The following is a 20,784-nucleotide window of genomic DNA, read 5'->3' as shown; positions in this document are numbered from 1 at the left end:
GATTTTGCAGTAAACACACAGTAACTATAATGTAACCCAGAAGCAGAATGACTGAAAAAAAAAAAAAAAGGTCAACTTTTAAAATGAAATCTATCCTTACTTGAAATTTCAAGTTTAGAAATTCAAATATATTATAGATATCTGACATTAGTGACTGAATATGAAAAATTAAATAAAGAAAAGAGGTCATTTCCTAAAGAGGCCAGCGTGGACACACACATACATACAGACATACATGTTCACTTGGGGAGCCACCTTGCTCGGTTGGCAGGCTCCATGAATGACAGCCTGTGAGGGCAGCAGATGATAAGGTCCATCTGTACTTTGCTCTCTTCATCATTCTGTCTCCAGAGCTTTTGTCTTCAGGCTTCCCTTTTCTTTTTAGCACCAGGCTTAGCATCCCTGCTTGGACCTGGTTCCTGATGCACCCTGGAATCTCACATTCAAGGGGCCAATACCTTACTCAGAAGGACGCTCCTGAGTCTCTGTATAGTCATTTGTATTACATACCACGCTAGGACTTGGGCAAACCATCAGCTAATGACCAAATTCCAAGAGAAAACGTGAAGTCTGAATTATTTTTAAAAAGAGCATGATTTTTCCTTTCAATTTGTCTGTAAAGACACACTTTTAACTTGTGGAAGTTCTTGCATGACCCTGCTTTTTTGGCCAGAATGACCAATCCAATATATAAAATATTTCTAATATGAAAATTACTCTATTACATCCATGTATTACTAGACAGCTAAGATTCCTAAATTATACTGAAAAGCCCAATGCAGATAAGTATTTGACAAAGATACTGGAAGTAAAATTGGATTAGGGGTCAGGCATCTAAAAATATATCTATCTTGGGGTTAAGTTTCTTCATCTATACAGCTAAGGCATTGGGTTAGAATTTCTTTTGTTCCTACACATTGGCTGCTTTGTCTCCTTCATCGGCCATAGTAATGTTAACCTAACTCCTCTTTCTCGTCCTCTTTAAAACACAAGTGAGGGATATTGACTTGAATTATCCAGGGAACTATTTAGATCTGAAATATAGTGAGGGCTAGCAAACACATCCCAAGTCGCCTTCTGGCTCTGAGAATGAATGGCTGAGTATAAAGCATGGATGATGAAGGACAGAGATACACTACCAACAGTCAAAACAATGCTAAGAAAACTGCACTACAAAGAATTTAATCTTAAAACTAAATATTAATGATGTCATTATATTTTTCTCCAAAGAAAGAAGAGGAGGAAAGGAAGGACAGAAGGAAAGAAAGAAGGAAGGTAGGAAGGAAGAAGTGAAGGAAAGAGGTCAGGCAGAAGGAAGGAAATACGTGAGTGCATTACACTCTTTTCCATCAGAGGAAAGATTAATGTAATAATTAATAATAGTGCCAAAATCTGGGCTTCCCTGATGCTCTAGTGGTTAAGAATCTGCCTGCCAATGCAGAGGACACGGGTTCAAGCCCTGGTCCAGGAAGATCCCACGTGCCATGGAGCAACTAAGCCCATGTGCCACCACTACTGAACCAGTGCTCTACAGCCTGTGAGCTGCAACTGCTGAAGCCTGCAAGCCTAGAATCTGTGCTCCACAGGGAAACCACTGCAGTGAGAAGCCTGGGCAACACAATGAAGAGTAGCCCCTGCTCACTGCAACTACAGAAATGTCTGTGAAGCAACAAAGATCCAGCACAGCCAAAATAAATAATCTTAAAAAAAATTATAAAAAAGTAATGCCCCAATCAAATAGAAAATCTCTCCTTCAACTATCAAAACATGCAAAGTTGAACCTCTGTTTTTCTTCATTTGTCAAAAGAGATGCACTTTATTACCTTCAAAGTCCACATCTCCAACGAGTTTTGTCTTTCCTGTGATTGGGTCATAGACATAGTTGATACCAACGTCGATTACAGCAGCACCTTCCCTAACCATATCCGATGTGATCAACTTTGGGATGCCTAGAAGCAAAACAGAGTTGTAAAACACTGGGAAATACTTAAACTTTGTCCTTGAGCATAACAAAGATTTATACATCTGGTATTTTTGTTGTCATGGAAAGGTAGCACATGAGGGTATCGCTGGATGAAATCCTGCTAGGGTTTACCCTTCACCTTAGAGATTGCTTAGCAGACTTCAAATGGACCCAGCTTGAGCAGCCTCCTTTTGTATCTCATGTACTGTAAATAGCATGGGGAGATTATGGAGATAAAACAGGCTTCCGTTGAGGGTGAGTGCAGTGGAGTGAAAACAACTAGGAAGATGGAGGCAGAGACAAGGAAGCGAGGGAGGGAAGGAGGGTAAAAAAGACAAAACGTGAAATGGTCATGTTCATTTTTCTCAGGGTTGTGGTAAACTGTAAAGCGCTGTGCACAAAGTAGTATCTCATCATTTCCAAACATGAAAGACTATCCTGCTTTGATTTTGCCTTGGTTTCTTTGATTCATCATGTCTGTATATAACTTGGAATGGTAAGAAACCGTACATTCTACTGTTTCTCCATTTGAATTTGAAAGATAGCTCTACAGAAATGTGATGTCACCATCTATTTTTTATAACTCTTTTCAAATTTTATTTCAGGTGCAATAGTACCAGCTAACAATAGCTAGTGCTCCAATTTTTTATTTTTTTGCTATAAATTAACAAATCATTCCTAAACTCAGTGTCTTAAACCAACAACTTATCATTATGTTCCACAGTTGTGTGAGTTGACTGAGCTCAGTTGGACGGATCTTCCTGGGGGTCTTTCATATAAATGGAGTCAATTAGTGGCTGCAGCTTGAAGCATCTCAACCTGTGACATCGCTGGCTGTCTGAGGTGTTACAATCACAGGCCTGCAGTTGAGCTCATCTGGGGATGCTGACTAGAGCACACAGACGTGGCCTCTCCATGCAGCTGGACTTCTCACAGCCCCACAGCTGGCTTCCAGGAGTGAGTGTTCCAAGTGGCAGGAAACAGAAGGGCACCATTGCTTGAGGATGGAACCTGGAAACTAGCACAATGTTGCTTCTATCATATTCTGTTTGCCAGGCAGTGACAGAATCCACTTAGACTGAAAAGGAGAGGTAGAGACGCCACTTCCCAATGGGAGGAGAATCAAAGAATTTGTGTCCATCTTTATTCCATCAGCATGCCTCTGGAGGACACTGTGTCTGGAATGTGATTTACTCATTTTCACACTACATCCCTTAACCAGAATAGGGGAATCTGTTTGGTATCATCAGAGGCTTTCTTCTATCATCTGAATATCCAGATGCTTTAACTGTCATCTTGTGACATATGATTTTTAGTGATAGTAAGAATTAAAAGGCTAAAAAGACAGTGCCAAAATAGATGCAGCTAGCTGACAAGGTTCCTCAGCCACACCAACGATACAACCAAGATGGTTATCAATGCTTGAGAGATATTTTTTCTCTTGCTTTCCTATCCTGTCCCAGAGAAGTTCTCCCTTTTTATCAGTTCTAGCATAGATATTGAGTAATGCTCCAAATAAACTAATAAAATCCTGTATATTCTTGGCAGCCAATAGAAAAAGAAACCATAAGTGATTATGGCAGCAGGAAATATTTTTAAAATTAAAATGACAATGAAGTAGTTATTAAAATCCAGCTACTATGATTTTGGGAAAGATCCAGATCTCCCTTTCAATTAGGACCATTCAATACAGTATCTCAATGAATATCAATTGGCAGTGGTCAAATACACAGTTTTCAAAAGCGAGGGAAATGTGAGCTTGATTTTAATTCTCAGGAAAATTACAAAATGGAAAACAACTGAATGCATTCTTTTTTTTTTCTGATGATGATGTTACATATGTCCATTGCAGAAAATGTCAAAAATACCTAAAAGGTTAAGCTGAAAACAAAAATCACTATAATCTTGCCATCCAAAGATAATAAATGTATTTTATTGTATTTGTTTCTAGGATTTCAAAATGTTTCCTCATTATCTATAAAAGCCTATAAAAAGATATATAGTTTTGTTTGTATTGTGCCCCATTGTTTATCTTTGAATTAAAATTAAATTGTAAGCACTTTCCTATTTCATTAATTATTAACATTTAAAAACCACATGAAATAATTTATTATATAAATTACCATAGTAAGTTATTCATTCCTGCAGTCTTTTCAATACTTTGCTATCATAAATAATGCAGTGATGATCATTTGTGTTCAGAAAACTATGATGATTTCTTATCTGCAGCATCAAGTTTGACAGTTTTTCACTGAACCCTTATGATGGGATTCAGTGAAACATGATGGAAAAACATGGGTTGAATAAAAGCTCTCAATGGTAGAGTCATGACTGGTTAAATAATACATTCTGAAACAGTTTATCAATGCATCTTATAAGAAGGTCTCTTGAGGTCTTCCATGAAAAGTATCTTTCAGTGCCATTTTCAAATTTTGTGAGAACTTGGAAGAATGCATTGTCATCCCAATAGTTATTTTATCTTTGTCCTCCTTCAGGTCCATTTTCCACCCTTCTCTGCTCTACTTTATGGCAGGGATGGGACTGATTCTTATAGAGGTCTTTTGTGTTTCCTCTCTCTCTCTCAGAACCCTGTCACAGCCATGAGAACAAATACAAGCCTCCCTGCTGGCAGATCCAAATCCTGTGGAAGAGAGCCGAGTCGTTTCAGGGAAGCCATCCTAGACCAGCCATCTAGCCAACCACCAGCTGAAGGCAGATGTTTGAACAAGCCAAGTCATGGTCAGAATATTTGAGCTAAGGTCACCATAATTGACCAGCTGAACCAGACTCAGGAGAAATTTATTTTAAAGGGTGGTTGTTTAAATTGACTGAGTTTGCGGGTATTTGGTTATTTTTTAATACAGCAAAAGCTGCATAATCCATATTAGTAAATGACACAAAACTGGGCAGAATAGCTAGTAGGTAGCTACTTTGGAATAGTGGACTATCAATAGCAATAAGTATTTGAAAGAGGTTCTGTATATAATTCTGACCAGCTGGCTGTACTTGATTAAAAACTCACTAAAAACTATTAGGTTGTTCCAAGACAAATAATGTCCAGATACAGGGATGTAATGTTTTCCACTATATTTTCAGTAGACTCTCTCTGAAAATGTTGGTTGTATTCTGGAGGCTGATCTCAAGAAGAATGATGAGAATGAATCTGGAAATCATGTCATATGGAACAAGTGCTATCAAACTAGTTGGTTCAACTGTTTACCCATCAGGTTGTGACAAGAAGAAAAGTTTATGCCACAATGTAAATCAACTATATCAGTAAACAACCTTTTAAATTCAGCTATCTTTATTTTTTCACAGAAAGAATTTTTCAATGATAGCAATATGATTTCTTTTTTTTTTTTTTTTTTAATTTTGGCAGTGCTGGGTCTTCTTGCAGTGTGCAGACACTTTGTTGCAGCACGTGGGCTTCTCTACTTGCAGCATATGCTGCAACTAGTTGTCCCGTGACATGTAGGATCTTAGTTCCCTGACCAGGGATTGAACTCTTGTCCTCTGTATTGGCAGGCAGATTCTTAACCACTGGACCACGAGGGAAGTCCCAGTATGCTGATTTATATTCTGCCACAGCTCTTTATGTTGATGTGGATCTATAACTTATAGTTCCCAAAGGGTAAGGAACAGCCATGGGTTAGTATTGGTCCACACACTGAATATCTCTGAAACAGAGGAATGGTTGAATAAATTCAAGTTGCCTTTCTCAGGGAGGAAAAAAAAACCTAAAAACTAAAAATAATCAAAACCCAATAATTGTGCCTTCAATGTGTTAAACTACATAGGGAGTTGATTTACTTTATATATTTTCAGAAGGAAGAATGAAGGGACAAGGAAGGGAATAGATTTTAGCTCAATACAGAGAATGTTTTAAGAATAATAAGCCACAAAGAGAAATACTGTCCTTATTCCCTATTAGAAATGTTCACAATAGGGTAAAGATGAGATTGAATTGGGAAAGTTAATGATGCTTTCAAATTTTATGATTTAAAGATTCTCTTTTGTCTAATTATAATAATTTTTTTTCTTTCTTCTCTCAAGTAATTCATTTCTGAATCCTTGCAGACTTCTGACCCTGCCATTCTGCTAAACAAAAGAAAGAAAGAATACAAATTGTATTTAACAGTTGAAATGATAACAAATAGGCATATATGATACCTACTTCAGATATGTTAAATAAGTTGTCCACTGACATTGTTGTTTTGTAGAGACAAATGACTGGAAGTAAAGTTGTTCATTAATTGTACCTTAAAAGACACTGAAAAGAAATTTCTTAGACATGAGGTATTTGGTTCCCCAAATAAACAAATGCAATGTATTTAAATTAAATTATTATCATTTGATAAAGTGGCATATTAAAAACTATTTAAACATTTGGAAAAGACTTTCAGTTTAGTTCAGTTCAGTCACTCAGTCATGTCTGACTCTTTGTGACCCCATGGACTGATTTTAGATATTAGTCTAAAAAAAGACTTTAGATACTAGTAGAATGTGAAGTCAGAAAAATTTTTATTTGTTTTTTTGTTAAAGTTGAAAATGAACAGTAGTTTCAAGTGAACATTTCCTATGAGCTTTTTCTTTGTAATGTGATAGTTCCATAGAAACCTGTCCTTAATTCTTATATAATTTGAAGACTCAAGCATTATATATGAGAACCAAAACCATGCATATCCACTATACTTCCTTACCACATCCATAACTTACTCTATATAGTAACATAACTTTATTATTTCATTATCTTTATCAATGCAACTTTATTACTCTAGGAAACTCTTGATCAGAAAGATAAAAGTTTTGAGCAATTTTATTGTCTCAAGAACGCATCAAAAGGCTTATTTTAATTAACATCAAACTGTTTGACATCTCAACAGATAGTATCAAAATTTTCGAGACTCTTGGAAATCCTTGCTTTAAATCCTCTCCTTGTTGTGTCTTCAATCCTAAACTTTTATATTATGATTTTTACCTAATCCTACTGAAAATCTCTTATTAAGAGACTTGCCTTAAAACAAACTTCATGCTTAATCTCCTACAACCCCATGGACTGTAGCCCACCAGGCTCCTCTATCCATGGGATTCTTGAGGCAAGCATTCTGGAATGGGTTGCCATTTCCATCTCCAGGGGATCTTTCCCACCCAAGGATCAAACCCACATCTCCTGCATTGCAGGCAGATTCTTTACTATCTGAGCCACCACGGAAACCCCCAAAACAAACTTCAACATATCCAAAATGTTCCAACTTTGCTTCTACACCCTAAGATGTTACTAAGGTAAAGTAGCTCACTGGGGCTGGCAGCGGGGGTGGGGGGGGTGTGATTTCTGATTTGTGGAATTTGGTGATTTCTGTGGAGAAGGCAATGGCACCCCACTCCAGTACTCTTGCCTGGAAAATCCCATGGATGGAGGAGCCTGGAAGGCTGCAGTCCATGGGGTCGCTGAGGGTCAGACACGACTGAGTGATTTCACTTTCCCTTTTCACTTTCCTGCATTGGAGAAGGAAATGGCAACCCACTCCAGTGTTCTTGCCTGGAGAATCCCAGGGACGGGGGAGCCTGATGGGCTGCCATCTATGGGGCTGCACAGAGTCGGACACGACTGAAGCGACTTGGCGGCAGCAGCAGCAGCAGTGGTATAAGTATTCCTATCATGGCTGACTTCAAGTTACCAAGGTGACATCACTGAACATGGAATTGGGAAGGGATGTTCAGAATCCTTCTCAGGCTAATAAGAGTTAGCTCCAACACACCACTGCCTCTAAGGGACTGTCAAGATAGTGTTTTCCCATGTTTCTCTAACCTAAACTCAGATTTGTCTTATTGATGGATTGTTTGAATGACATCTGGGGGAAACCAGTGTTCAACAATACTGGGGATCTGTGAAAATCTAATCAAGAACTTCTCCTGGCCATGGTCCATGACCTCAAGTTGGAACCAGGGTTGCCTCTTTGGCCCTTTGAGCCTCTTGCTGGTGCAGGGAGCTGTCGGCCCCTGTGACTGGGATGATGAGGTAAGTCTTGCATTGAGTCCCAACTCTGATTTCTTTTCTTTAAAGGTCCCCAAATGCTGAGTTTATTTTGTCTTCTTTAAATAAGAAACTCATTTTAGGAATCCTTTGGTTATATGTTCAGTTAAATAACTTTTATCTTTGGTGAAAGTCAGTGCTATTACTTACAACACAATTTGTCTCTATCGCTGTCATCTTTTGTTGTATATCTACAAAGGAAGAGTTCACAGGGAGGGGATGTGGGTAAGGTAGATAAATCCATTACTCAAACTGACCCTGAAGACTGAAAAATTCAGAAAGTGTCTTGATTTTTGGAAAATCCTATGGATAAGTTTTGCCTCAGCTCACTTGTTCCCCTGGCTAAAATGGTAAAAAATCTGCTTGCAGTGCAGGAGACCTGGGTTCAATCCCTAGGTCAGGAATATCCTCTCAAGAAGGGAATGGCTACCCACTCCAGTGTTCTTGTCTGGAGAATTCCATAGACAGAGGAGCCTGGCAGGCTTACAGCCCGTTGGACCACAAAGGGTTGGATATGACTGGTGATTTAGCATTAGCACGGCATCCCAAATATCCACTGTTCTGCATTTTTTTTTTTATGTTTCAGAGGGAGTATCTGAGGCATTTAGATTCCAAAATTGTTCCCTTTAAAATATGTCTTCACCAAGGCAAACAAAAAGTGAAAAACTAAAAATGATCTCTTTTAGAGTCTTCCAAGTCTTAGTACTTTCTTTAATTTAATAAGGAGCTCATGATCTGAGCCACAGTCAGATCCGGTCTTGTTTTTGCTGATTGTATAGAGCTTCTCCATCTTTGGCTGCAAAGAATATAATCAATCTGATTTAGGTATTGACCATCTGGTGATGTCCATGTGTAGAGTCTTCTCTTGTGTTGTTGGAAGAGGGTGTTTGCTATGACCAGTGTGTTCTCTTGGCAAAACTCTATTAGCCTTTGTCCTGCTTCATTCCGTATTCCAAGGCCAAATTTGCTGTTATATGGGGTCGCACAGAGTCAGACACGACTGAAGCAACTCAGCAGCAGCAGCAGCAGCAGCCAGGCATTTCTTGACTTCCTACTTTTGCATCCCAGTCCCCTATAATGAAAAGGACATCTTTTTTCGGTGTTAGTTCTAAACGGTCTTATAGGTCTTCATAGAACCGTCAACTTCAGCTTCTTCAGCATTACTGGTTGGGGCATAGACTTGGATTACTGTGATATTGAATGGTTTGCCTTGGAAGCGAACAGAGATCATTCTGTCGTTTTTGAGATTTCATCCAAGTACTGCATTTCGGACTCTTTTGTTGACCATGATGGCTACTCCATTTCTTCTAAGGGATTCCTGCCCGCAGTAGTAGATATAATAGTCATCTGTGTTAAATTCACCCATTCCAGTCCATTTTAGTTCGCTGATTCCTAGAATGTCCATGTTCACTCTTGCCATCTCCTGTTTGACCACTTCCAATTTGCCTTGATTCATGGACCTGACATTCCAGGTTCCTATGCAATATTGCTCTTTACAGCATTGGACCTTGCTTCTGAGACGGCGGATGGCATCACTGACTCGATGGACATGAGTTTAAGTGAACTCCGGGAGATGGTGATGGACAGGGAGGCCTGGCGTGCTGCGATTCATGGGGTCGCAAAGAGTCGGACACGACTGAGCGACCGAACAGAACTGAACTGAACTGAAGTCTTAGTACAAATCAAATAGCTCTTATCTTATTGTTTATCTTCCCCCAACTTAAGTTTCTCCACTTCCTCTGACTTGTTCCTTTTACCACCTAATTGGCTAGAAAAATCTCCAAAGTGCAATTACTTCATAAAATTAACCACCCCTCCCCTCACCATCAGAAATGGGGAAAATTGCATTGTTTTAAGGTCTAGTCTCATACTGAGCCAAAAAGCCAAGTGATAAAATTTGCAGAGAAATTAGAAATAGTTTTAGGAGTCAATAATCCAGTACCCCCAAGTGTATATCAAATAGTACATATGTGTTCTGTTATGAAAGAATTGGATGGAAAGATAGGATTCAAAGAACCCAATTTGCATAAGAAATCAGAAGAATTTAGAAAAGTTGTGTGTATTAGACAAGGTCTTTTGGAAACTATCCCCTCCTGTGAGCTTAGATTGAATGCTGATTCTGTCTTAAAAGCAAAGAAAGGAACCATCCACTGGAGAATTCACAGACAAGTTCTTTAATACCTTTAGACAGTTCTCATAAGTAACTCCTGCTGTAGATGTAATGAGCTTTCTGCTAACTTTTTGCCAATGCTTTTAAGCCTGAAATAGAAAGTTTAATACACTAGAAACATTTAGAATTTAAAATCTATAATTTAAAACATTCTAGAAAAACTAGAATGGAATAATAGACCCATTGACAGACATCCAGAACTTTACTGAGCATTTTTAAAAGAACATGAGAAGACAGAATAAGACTCAGATAAAACAATTAGACATTCCTTATGAGGAAGAAGAGGAGGAGGAAAGGAATCAAACGCCCAAATCTCTCATTTTATCCTTGAATATTCACAAGGAGAATTTTCTCATAATGTTAAAAGGCAACCTTTTGCTTGATCTGGGCACTACTTTATTAGTCTTAATCTTCGCTATTTAATTCAACATCTCCCTTGGAGTAAACAGACCACTCAGGTGGTGGGTGTTTAAGAATACTCAGACATTCCACATGTCCTGGCTGAGAGCAGAAGTGCAGTCTTGGCTCCTCAGTGACCCCACACTTGCTAATTTGATAGCGACAGATGTATGCTGAAAGTGGAATCATCAACAAATTAAGTGATTTCTTAATAGTCTCTTTCCTGAAAACTCTGAGGACTTCCTATTCATAATGAGGTCTCAACTAATTGGCATATTAACTTAGATTTACTGTGTCTAAATCAAGTTCAAATTGGAAATCTCAAAGAAATGCCAGAGTTTTTGTGGGTAACACTTCTATAATATTGGTGGCATTAATAGGACTGAACCTCTATCTAAACCTCTATCTAGTGAGAAAAGCACTTTTATTGAGATGTTCTTAAGTCTTAGTGAGTTTTACCTGGGGAGCTTGTTAGACTGCCTGTGTCCTGAGTCAGCAAGCCAGATATGGCCCAGGACTCTGCATTTTAACACTTCTTCAGGTGACTCCGATACATAATATTCTCTTAAAGCACAAGCTAAAGACAGACCAAAACTAATAGAAAATGGAACGGTTCTTAAAACCCCTGTCCTTCTAGGTAAAAACACCAATGGGTTGAGGATATAGAATCATTCAGAATCTTAGATCCATAAATAGAATATTCATTCCCCAGTTACCTGTAGTAACAACCTCAAATTCTGTTTTATCCTTGTGCCTCCTGATACAATATGTTTTAGTTTAGATCTGTATTTTGTTTCCTTTAGTGTCCTTTCTATAGTGTTAATCATAATTGACTATTATGATTTCTTTTAGATCATAATAATCAATACTTATTGGCCTCTGGAATAATCAACAATATACATATCTGGGCTATTGTTATACCGAGGAGTTTACTAAGTCATCCTAATACTTTTTCAAAATCCTCTATCAGGACCTAAACAATCTGAAAATTTCCTGTAATTATAGTCTTATCATTCAAAGGAAGATTTGCAGAAGAACATATATTTTAGAAGATGTGAATCAGAAACTGAATTTTAAGTTTCTAAAAACTCAAAATACTTTTAGGCTATGCTGGCCTATCAGCAGGTGTATTCCTTAAGTAAATAGGTAATAAGAAACATTACAAGTACAATAAAATAGCTGTTAGATTTTATATAAATATTTGTTATTGTAAAATCCCTCCTTTACATTTAGCAATTTTCAAAACTCTCATATCAGTTCTTTAAATTCCTAATAAAACATATCAACTCTATATTCTAGGATATTCAGTAACATGAAATTTCATTGTTGCACACTTATAATATCATCATTAAAAATTTCTAGCATTGTTTTGCATAGCAAAAACAATCTTGAGAAAGAACAGAGCTGGAAGAATCACCCTACCTGATTTCAGGCTATACTAGAAAGTTACAGTAATCAAAACAGTCTGGTATTGACACAAAAACAGACATGTAGATCAATGAACAGATTAGAGAGCCCAGAAATAAACTCATGCACTTATAGTCTATTAATCTATGGCAAAGGAGGCAAGAATATATAATGGAGAAAAGACAGTCTCTTCAATAAATGGTGCTGGTAAAACTGGACAGCTACACATAAGAGAATGGAATCAGAACATTCTCTAACACCATATATAACAATAAACTCAAAATGAACTAAAGACTTCAGTAAAAACAACAACAACTTATTAAAGACTTAAATTTAAGACTAAAAACCATAAAACTCCTAGAGGAAAATGTAGGCAGAACAGTCTGACATAAATTGTAGTAATATTTTTTGGATCTGTCTTCTAAAGCAAAGCAAATAAAAGCAAAAATAAACAAAAGGGACCTAATTAAACCCAAAATATTTTGCACAGTAAAGGAACCATTGACCAAAAAAACCCCAACCTACTCAATGGAAGAAAATATTTGCAAATGATATGACTGATAAGGAGTTAATATCCAACATACATTAAAGAGCTCATATTAATGCATATTAATACAGCGTAACATAAAACAAACAATTAAAAAGTGGGCAGAAAATCTGAATATATATACATTTTTCCAAAAGGACATGAAGATAGTAGCAAACAGGCACATGAAAAGATGTTCAACATCACTAAACATTAAGGAAATGCAAATCGAAACTACAGTGAGGTATCACTTCACACCTGTCAGAATGGCTATCATAAAATGAACACAGATAACAAATTGTTGGCAAGGATGTGTAGAAAAGGGAATTTTGTACATTTTTTGTGGGAATGTAATTGATGCAGCCACTAGGGAAACAGAATGGAAGTTTTTCAAAAAATTAAAAATAGAACCAGCAATTACACTCCTGGGTATATGTCTGAAAAAAGCAAAAACACTAATTTGAAAGGATAACACACCCCAATGTTTATACCAAAATTATTTACAATTGTCAAGATATGGAAGGAACATAAGTGTCTATCAACAGGTGAATGGATGAAGAAGATGTGATACACACACACACACACATACACACACACACACACACACTGGAATAATACTCAGCCATAAAAAAGAATAAAATTTTGTCATTTGTAGTAATACGGATGGATTTGGAGAGTATTATGCTAAGTGAGATACTTCAAAAGGGTAAGACATATACTGTATGATACTGGATTTATGTGTGAAATCTAAAAAATACAACAAACTTGTGAATACAACAAAAAGAATGCAGAAATAAATACAGAGAACAAACTAGTGGTTACCAGTGAGGAGAAGGAAGGGGGAGGGACAATATACGGGTAGGAGAGTAAGAGGTACACACTGTGATGTAGAAAATAAGCTACAGGGATACATTGTACAGCACAGAGAAAATAACCAATATTTTATAATAACAATAAATGGGGTGTAACCTTTAAAAATAAATTAATTTTTTTAAAATTCTAACTTATAAATAAAATTACATACTAAAGCCTGAGATAGGTTTATGGAGGTAGGCTTATGATTTTTTTTTTACCCCGAACGACTAACCAATGGATGGTCTACACAGAATCACACTATTTCAAAGGTTATACGTTTATTAGGCTATATCAAATCTGTTATTTTGTGATCCCGTATATGACAGATATGACAGAGAAGGCAATGGCACCCCACTCCAGTACTCTTGCCTGGAAAATCCCATGGATGGAGGAGCCTGGAAGGCTGCAGTCCATGGGGTCGCTGAGGGTCGGACACGACTGAGCGACTTCACTTTCCCTTTTCACTTTCCTGCATTGGAGAAGGAAATGGCAACCCACTCCAGTGTTCTTGCCTGGAGAATCCCAGGGACAGGGGAGCCTGGTGGGCTGCCATCTATGGGGTTGCACAGAGTCGGACATGACTGAAGTGACTTAGCATATGACAAATATGAAATAAGCAACCAATGCTGTTTTAGCAAAATATACTGGATAAATATAGCATTTATAAAAACAATAGCATTATTTAAAGTATAAATAGGACATGATTCTACACCCTAGGAACTGTTTACTTTTATATGAAGGTAAAACCAACACTCCTTGAGTAAGTAGAGGCCATATCCTAGAACCCCAACTAGGTATTTTCACATGATTTCACATGGTTACTTGACAATCTCAGAATTTAGTTCACAAGCATTTTTTTTAAAGTAATCTTTTCCTTATGAATCCTCCTATCACAGTCATCTTTCTTTATGAAATGGCTCAGTCAAGGCATCCTGATAAAAAGAAGCACCATATTTACACATCAATTTAATTAGTAGAGTTCAAAGGGCTGTGCGAACATTATCTAATTAAACTTCACAACAATTCAGTGAAGCAAGAGAAGGTTACCCATTATCCTCCTTCACAGAAGAGAGATTTTGAGGTGCTGAGAGGCTAATTGATTTCTTGGTTTCACAATGATGAGTCAGAGGTGAGACTGGGAACAAAACCAGAATTCTTATTCAAATATAAAAGTAACACCGTGGAAATGCTTATTCAGATGCATCACTCCTTCAGCTGGAAGTTGTCCTACTACATAAATAACAAGAGCAATTGTAATGGAATTTGTGTGAATGTATATGTTTCTATCTAGATGAGAAAAAACCATGTTCAACAGTATTTGTTTTGGAGACAGTAGTATGATGGCTAAATGCATCCTAGCTAAATACAGACTATATTAGTAGTGAGAGTACTTCAGTGTCTTCCCCAAAGAGTCCTGTTACTTCTAGGAATCCCCAAGAAGTAGATTATAAGCCAGTGAATCAGTGACAATGACCACAGAACATGTCCTCTTTTTCCCTGGCTTCTTTGATTCCTATCTGGCTATTTTGATACGTGTTTGACTATGATGCCTGTCAGGAGAGTAATGTCTGTACCGAGGGCAGTCTCTGGATACTTCTAAAGCTTCTAATCCTTGGGGTGCCAGACCAGCCTTGGATTCCTTACAGAGCTGAGGACCAGTAGGATTCTGCTCTGTGCCATACTTGATTCTCCAGGGATATGGAATCCCTTTGCTTGAAGAAACTCACAGAATTGCTCATGAGTAGTTGTATCAGCTTTTGTCGTTGTTGTTAAGTTGCTCAGTCATGTCCGACTCTTTGTGACCACATGGACTACAGCATGCCAGGCTTCCCTGTCCTTCACAATCTTCTGGAGCTTACTCAAACTCATGTCTTGAGTTGATGATGACATCCAACTATCTGGTCCTCTGTCATCCCCTTTCCTCCTGCCTTCAGTCTTTCTCAGAATGATGGTCTTTTCTAAGATCTGATAGTTGATATCAGCTTTTACCTTGAACCTTTTTGCTGCAAAGTCCAGTGGACCTCTTGAGGGGTGAGATGCATGTTTCTCTTTTCTTCCTCCCATTAACAAAACCATGTTCCTTTCAAATAGACACTGGTGCATTGGAGGCACGGGTGGAGGTTGGAGGACAATTGGGGCAATAGGTTGTTCACTCAGTCATGTCTGTTTGCGACCCCATGAACTGCAGCATGCCAGGTTTCCCTGTCCATCATCATCTCCCGGAATTTACTCAAACTCATGTCCTTTAAGTCAGTGATGCCATCCCACCATCTTATCCTCTGTTGTCCCCTTCTCCTCCTGCCCTTAATCTTTCCCAGCATCAGTCTTTCCCAGTGAGTTAGCTCATCACATTAGATGGCCAAAGTATTGGAGCTTCAATTTCAGCATCAGTCCTTCCAATGAAGATTCAGGGTTGATTTTCTTGAGGATTAACTGGTTTGATCTCCTTGAAATCCAAGGGACTCTCAAGAGTCTTCTCCAGCACCACAGTTTGAAAGCATCAATTCAAAGGGCCTACATTGCCAATCTCCATGGGGTGTACAGAACACACAAATGGAATAAGATTCAAACACTTTTTCATCCTTTCTTTCAGGAAAAATGTTTACCAAGCTCACATGCAAAATGATCAAAGCAAGGATAGATGTACTCATTGAAAAAAAAAAGGTAGGATTGGGGGAGCACCAGCTCCTTAGGTTCCCAAGAGTTCAGTTTGAAAGCCAGTGAGTTCAGTTCCTTTTGCTTAAAGACATAGCTTCCAAAAGCCAAATAGTCTAAATAATGTATATAAATGAGGCTGATATTTTGGAAACACAAATTATTTTTTTCATAATTCTGTTATTTCCTTTGTACGTAGTCTTAGACCTTCCCTTCTTCCATCTTGTTTCTTGCTGGTCTCGGCCTATTGATAACAATGCTGTGGCTGAACCTGCTCTTTTGGTTCTTAGGATTGTAAGATGCCATCAGCAATAACCATTAAGAAATTAAAAAAAAGCTTATTGACACAGGAGCTGGAAATTACATGGCACACCTGGGGCACACAGTCAGTGAGGTCACAGGTAAAGCGAAAGAGAGTGAGAGAGCATGTAACTGGGGCTCTGCTTTCTACTGGGGCTCCGGGTAGGGGGATAGGATTTCAAAGGCTCGCTATTGTTTGTGAATTTAAAACAAAAATGGGAGTTAACAGCACAGGAAGAGAGAATACATGCAGCTTAAATCATCAGTTAGCAAAATCAACCAATATCTCTAAAACAGAGGAGTCTGGAGGAGATGGGTAGCCTAGGTCATTATCTACTGGCTGGCAATGTGTTTATCCAGTGGCAATTTAGAATAGTTTCATAGGAATAGTACAGCATAATGTGTGTTGCTGTTGTTTAGTCACTGAGTCATTGCAGACCACAAATTGCAATTCCTTGATCCTGAATAAATCCATTTTTGCTGGAGAAATAACTGTCAGACTCTTTGTTTTCGGTCAACATGACTTTGTGGTTCCTTTATTTAAGTAGTGGAGTCTTTTTCCCATGCTTTGAATCTGAGCCTGACCATAGAAATCTGATCAATAGAATAAAGGAAAAATGTAAGAGCACCAGAAAAATCAAAGAAATAGTTGTTTTCTGTGTTTCATCCTTAAATGAATGGGAATAATTCTAGTATTTCAAAACTGAGGATTTTTTCTCTATTTATTTTCAACTGATAACATTCATTAGATTAAGAAAATTTTCTCCATTCCTAACTCGGAATGATTATCTTAAAAACTTGTTTCTTTGCTGTTGTTTTATTAAATCACAAATAGGTGTTGACTATCATAAATAGCTTTTTCTACATCTTTTGAGGTTATAAGAGTAATGGTGCATGTGTGCTAAGTTGCTTCAGTCCTGTCTGACTCTTTGCAACTCTATGGACTGTACCTCACCAGGCTCCTCTGTTCATAGGATTCTCCAAGCAAGAATACTGGAGTGGGTTGCCATGCCCTCCTCCGGGGATCTTCCCAACTCAGGAATCGAACCTGTGTTGCTTATGCCTCATGCATTGGCAGGCATTCTTTACCACTAGTGGCACCTGGAAAGCTGGGTGGTAATATAGTTTAAAGAATTCAATTTTTTAAAATGGTAATACAGTTTTAAAGAATCTGAATTCTTTTCTTATATTCTTTTAATGTTGTTTTCAATTTAACAATATTCATAAGTAAAACTAGACAAAGTTTTTTTATTTCCCTGTCACCTTTGTCCTGTTTTGATATCAGTATTATGCATGCATGCTTAATCTCTCGGTCGTGTCCGACTCTTTGTGACCCTAGGGACTGCAGCCCACCAGGTTCCTCTGTCCATGGGGATTCTCCAGGCAAGAATACTAGCGTGGGTTGCCATGCCTTCCTCCAGGGATCTTCCCAACTCAGGGATCGAATGAGGGTCTCCTGCATTGCAGGGGGATTCTTTACCAGCTGAGCTACCAGGGAAGCCCCATCAGTGATCTTATAAATTAAATTGGATAATGTTTCTTCTCCCTCTTTGTCCTCTTCCCCCACCTTCTCCACCTCCTCTTCCTTTCTTCTTTTTCCATACTAAGTTTATATGAGACATAATTATTCATTCTTTAAAGAATTAAAAGTTCTTTCTGAAGTTATCCCCAGGCCATCTAGTACTCATTATTTTAATATGAAGAACTGTTTACCAATTCAAGTTATTTTATACTTAGTAGCTTAATCAGATTTTCTCTGTCTTGGGACAATTTTGCTAAATCCCCACCTTTCCTCCCAGTTTTTTAAATTTTATTTTATTTTACTTATTTATTTATTTCTGGTAGTGCCACATAGCTAGTAGGATCTTGGTTCCCCAACCAGGGATCAAACCTGGGCCCACAGTCGTGAAAGCACTGAATCTTAACCACTGAATCACCAGGGATTCCATTCTCTGGTTTTAACATGTTATCCAGGTTTTAAGTATCGATCTAGGTTTTAAAATTTAATGGCATAAGATTATATAATTTTAAAATGTCCCACTGTCCCAGTTATATTTCCTGATTTTACTTTTTTGTGCCATCTCTCTTTTTCCTTTCCCTAATTTTGATCCTAATACCTACTTTACAATATCACAGTAATCCAAGTCTATGCCCCAACCAGTAATGCTGAAGAAGCTGAAGTTGAATGGTTCTATGAAGACCTAAAAGACCCTTTAGAACTAACACCCAAAAAAGATGTCCTTTTCATTATAGGGGACTGGAATGCAAAAGTAAGAAGTCGAGAAACACTTGGAGTAACAGGCAAATTTGGCCTTGGAATACGGAATGAAGCAGGGCAAAGGCTAATAAGAGTTTTGCCCAGAGAATGCACTGGTCATAGCAAACACCCTCTTCCAACAACACAAGAGAAGATTCTACACATGGACATCACCAGATGGTCAACACGGAAATCAGATTGATTATAGAAGCTCTATACAGTCAGCAAAAACAAGACCGGGAGCTGACAGTGGCTCAGATCATGAACTCCTTATTGCCAAATTCAGACTTAAATTGAAGAAAGTAGGGAAAATCACTAGACCATTCAGGTATGACCTAAGTCAAATCCCTTATGATTATACAGTGGAAGTGAGAAATAGATTTAAGGGACTAGATCTGATAGACAGAGTACCTGATGAACTATGGACGGAGGTTCATGGCATTGTATAGGAGACAGGGATCAACACCATCCCCATGGAAAATAAATGCAAAAAAGAAAAATGGCTGTCTGGGGAGGCCTTAAAAACAGCTGTGAAAGAAGAAAAGTGTAAAGCAAAGGAGAAAAGGAAAGATATAAGCATCTGAATGCAGAGTTCCAAAGAATAGCAAGGAGAAATAAGAAAGCCTTCCTCAGAGATCAATGCAAATAAATAGAGGAAAACAACAGAATGGGAAAGACTAGAGATCTCTTCAAGAAAATTAGAGATACCACGGGAACATTTCATGCAAAGATGGGCTTGATCCTCTGGATCAAAAAGCGAGAGTTCCAGAAAAACATCTATTTCTGCTTTATTGACTATGCCAAAGCCTTTGACTGTGTGGATCACAATAAACTGTGGAAAATTCTGAAAGAGATGGGAATACCAGACCACCTGACTTGCCTCTTGAGAAACCTATATGCAGGTCAGAAGTAACAGTTAGAACTGGACATGGAACAACAGACTGGTTCCAAATAGGAAAAGGAGTATGTCAAGGCTATATATTGTCACCCTGCTTATTTAACGTATATGCAGAGTACATCATGAGAAATGCTGGGCTGGAAGAAGCACAAGCTGGAATCAAGATTGCCGGGAGAAATGTCAATAACCTCAGATATGTAGATGACACCACCCTTATGGCAGAAAGTGAAGAGGAACTAAAAAGCCTCTTGATGAAAGTGAAAGAGGAGAGTGAAAAAGTTGGCTTAAAAGTCAACATTCAGAAAACTAAGATCATGGCATCTGGTCCCATCACTTCATGGGAAATAGATGGGGAAACAGTGGAAACAGTGTCAGACATTATTTTTTTGGGCTCCAGAATCACTGCAGATGGTGATTGCAGCCATTATTTTAAAAGAGGCTTAGTCCTTGGAAGGAAAGTTATGACCAACCTAGATAGCATATTCAAAAGCAGAGATATTACTTTGTCAACAAAGGTCCATCTAGTCAAGGCTATGGTTTTCCCAGTGGTCATGTATGGATGTGAGAGTTGGACTGTGAAGAAAGCTGAGCATCGAAGAATTGATGCTTTTGAACTGTGGTGTTGGAGAAGACTCTTGAGAGTCCCTTGGACTGCAAGGAGATCCAACCAGTCCATTCTGAAGGAGATCAGCCCTGGGTGTTCTTTGGAAGGAATGATGCTGAAGCTGAAACTCCAGTACTTTGGCTACCACATGTGAAGAGTTGACTCACTGGAAAAGACTCTGATGCTGGGAGGGATTGGGGGCAGGAGGAGAAGGGGACGACAGAGGACGAGATGGCTGGATGGCATCACCAACTCGATGGACGTGAGTTTGAGTGTACTCCGGGAGTTGGTGATGGACAGGGAGGCCTGGCGTGCTGCAGTTCATGGGGTCACAAAGAGTTGGACACGACTGAGCGACTGAACTGAACTGATGAAAATTTTGGTGTATTCTAATACAGATATAAATTTATCCTATTGAAAATATGACCTCTATCAAATGATTCATACCATTATGAGATATTCCCAATTTTAAATATAGAATTTAAAGATGTGTATACAGCTTGTGATATTTCATATTTAATTTTTCTTACATAAAGCTATATTTCAATAAATTATGGTTTTTAATAAATGCATGTAAGTGCAATAAAAGCTGCAGAGTTTTGTTATTCCACTCATTGAATACTTATATTTGAAATTTCCAATTGCTTATCAATAAAATGCAAACAAAATTTAGATGATTCATCTACAGAATTTCAATTCCACTCTAGTACACTTAT

The 20,784-nt window shown here is 38.1% G+C and overlaps 1 protein-coding gene across 2 annotated transcripts in view; it reads right to left on the bottom strand.

The window, feature by feature from the left end:
- The window catches only part of MTHFD2L (methylenetetrahydrofolate dehydrogenase (NADP+ dependent) 2 like), a 140,669-nt gene that overhangs the window by 25,319 nt on the left and 94,566 nt on the right, over window positions 1-20,784 (bottom strand). The window contains exon 7 of one of the 2 annotated variants that reach the window (XM_055588796.1): window positions 1,824-1,949. The exons of the other annotated variant lie outside the window; for it this stretch is intronic. Coding sequence (XP_055444771.1) covers window positions 1,824-1,949 — 126 coding nt within the window. The remainder of the gene's footprint in view (window positions 1-1,823; window positions 1,950-20,784) is intronic. 2 annotated transcript variants of the gene reach the window in all.

This window comes from Bubalus kerabau, chromosome 7 (genome assembly GCF_029407905.1).
Source record: "Bubalus kerabau isolate K-KA32 ecotype Philippines breed swamp buffalo chromosome 7, PCC_UOA_SB_1v2, whole genome shotgun sequence".
Classification (NCBI taxonomy): Eukaryota; Metazoa; Chordata; class Mammalia; order Artiodactyla; family Bovidae; genus Bubalus; species Bubalus kerabau.
This window is presented reverse-complemented; position numbering and strand designations above follow the sequence as displayed.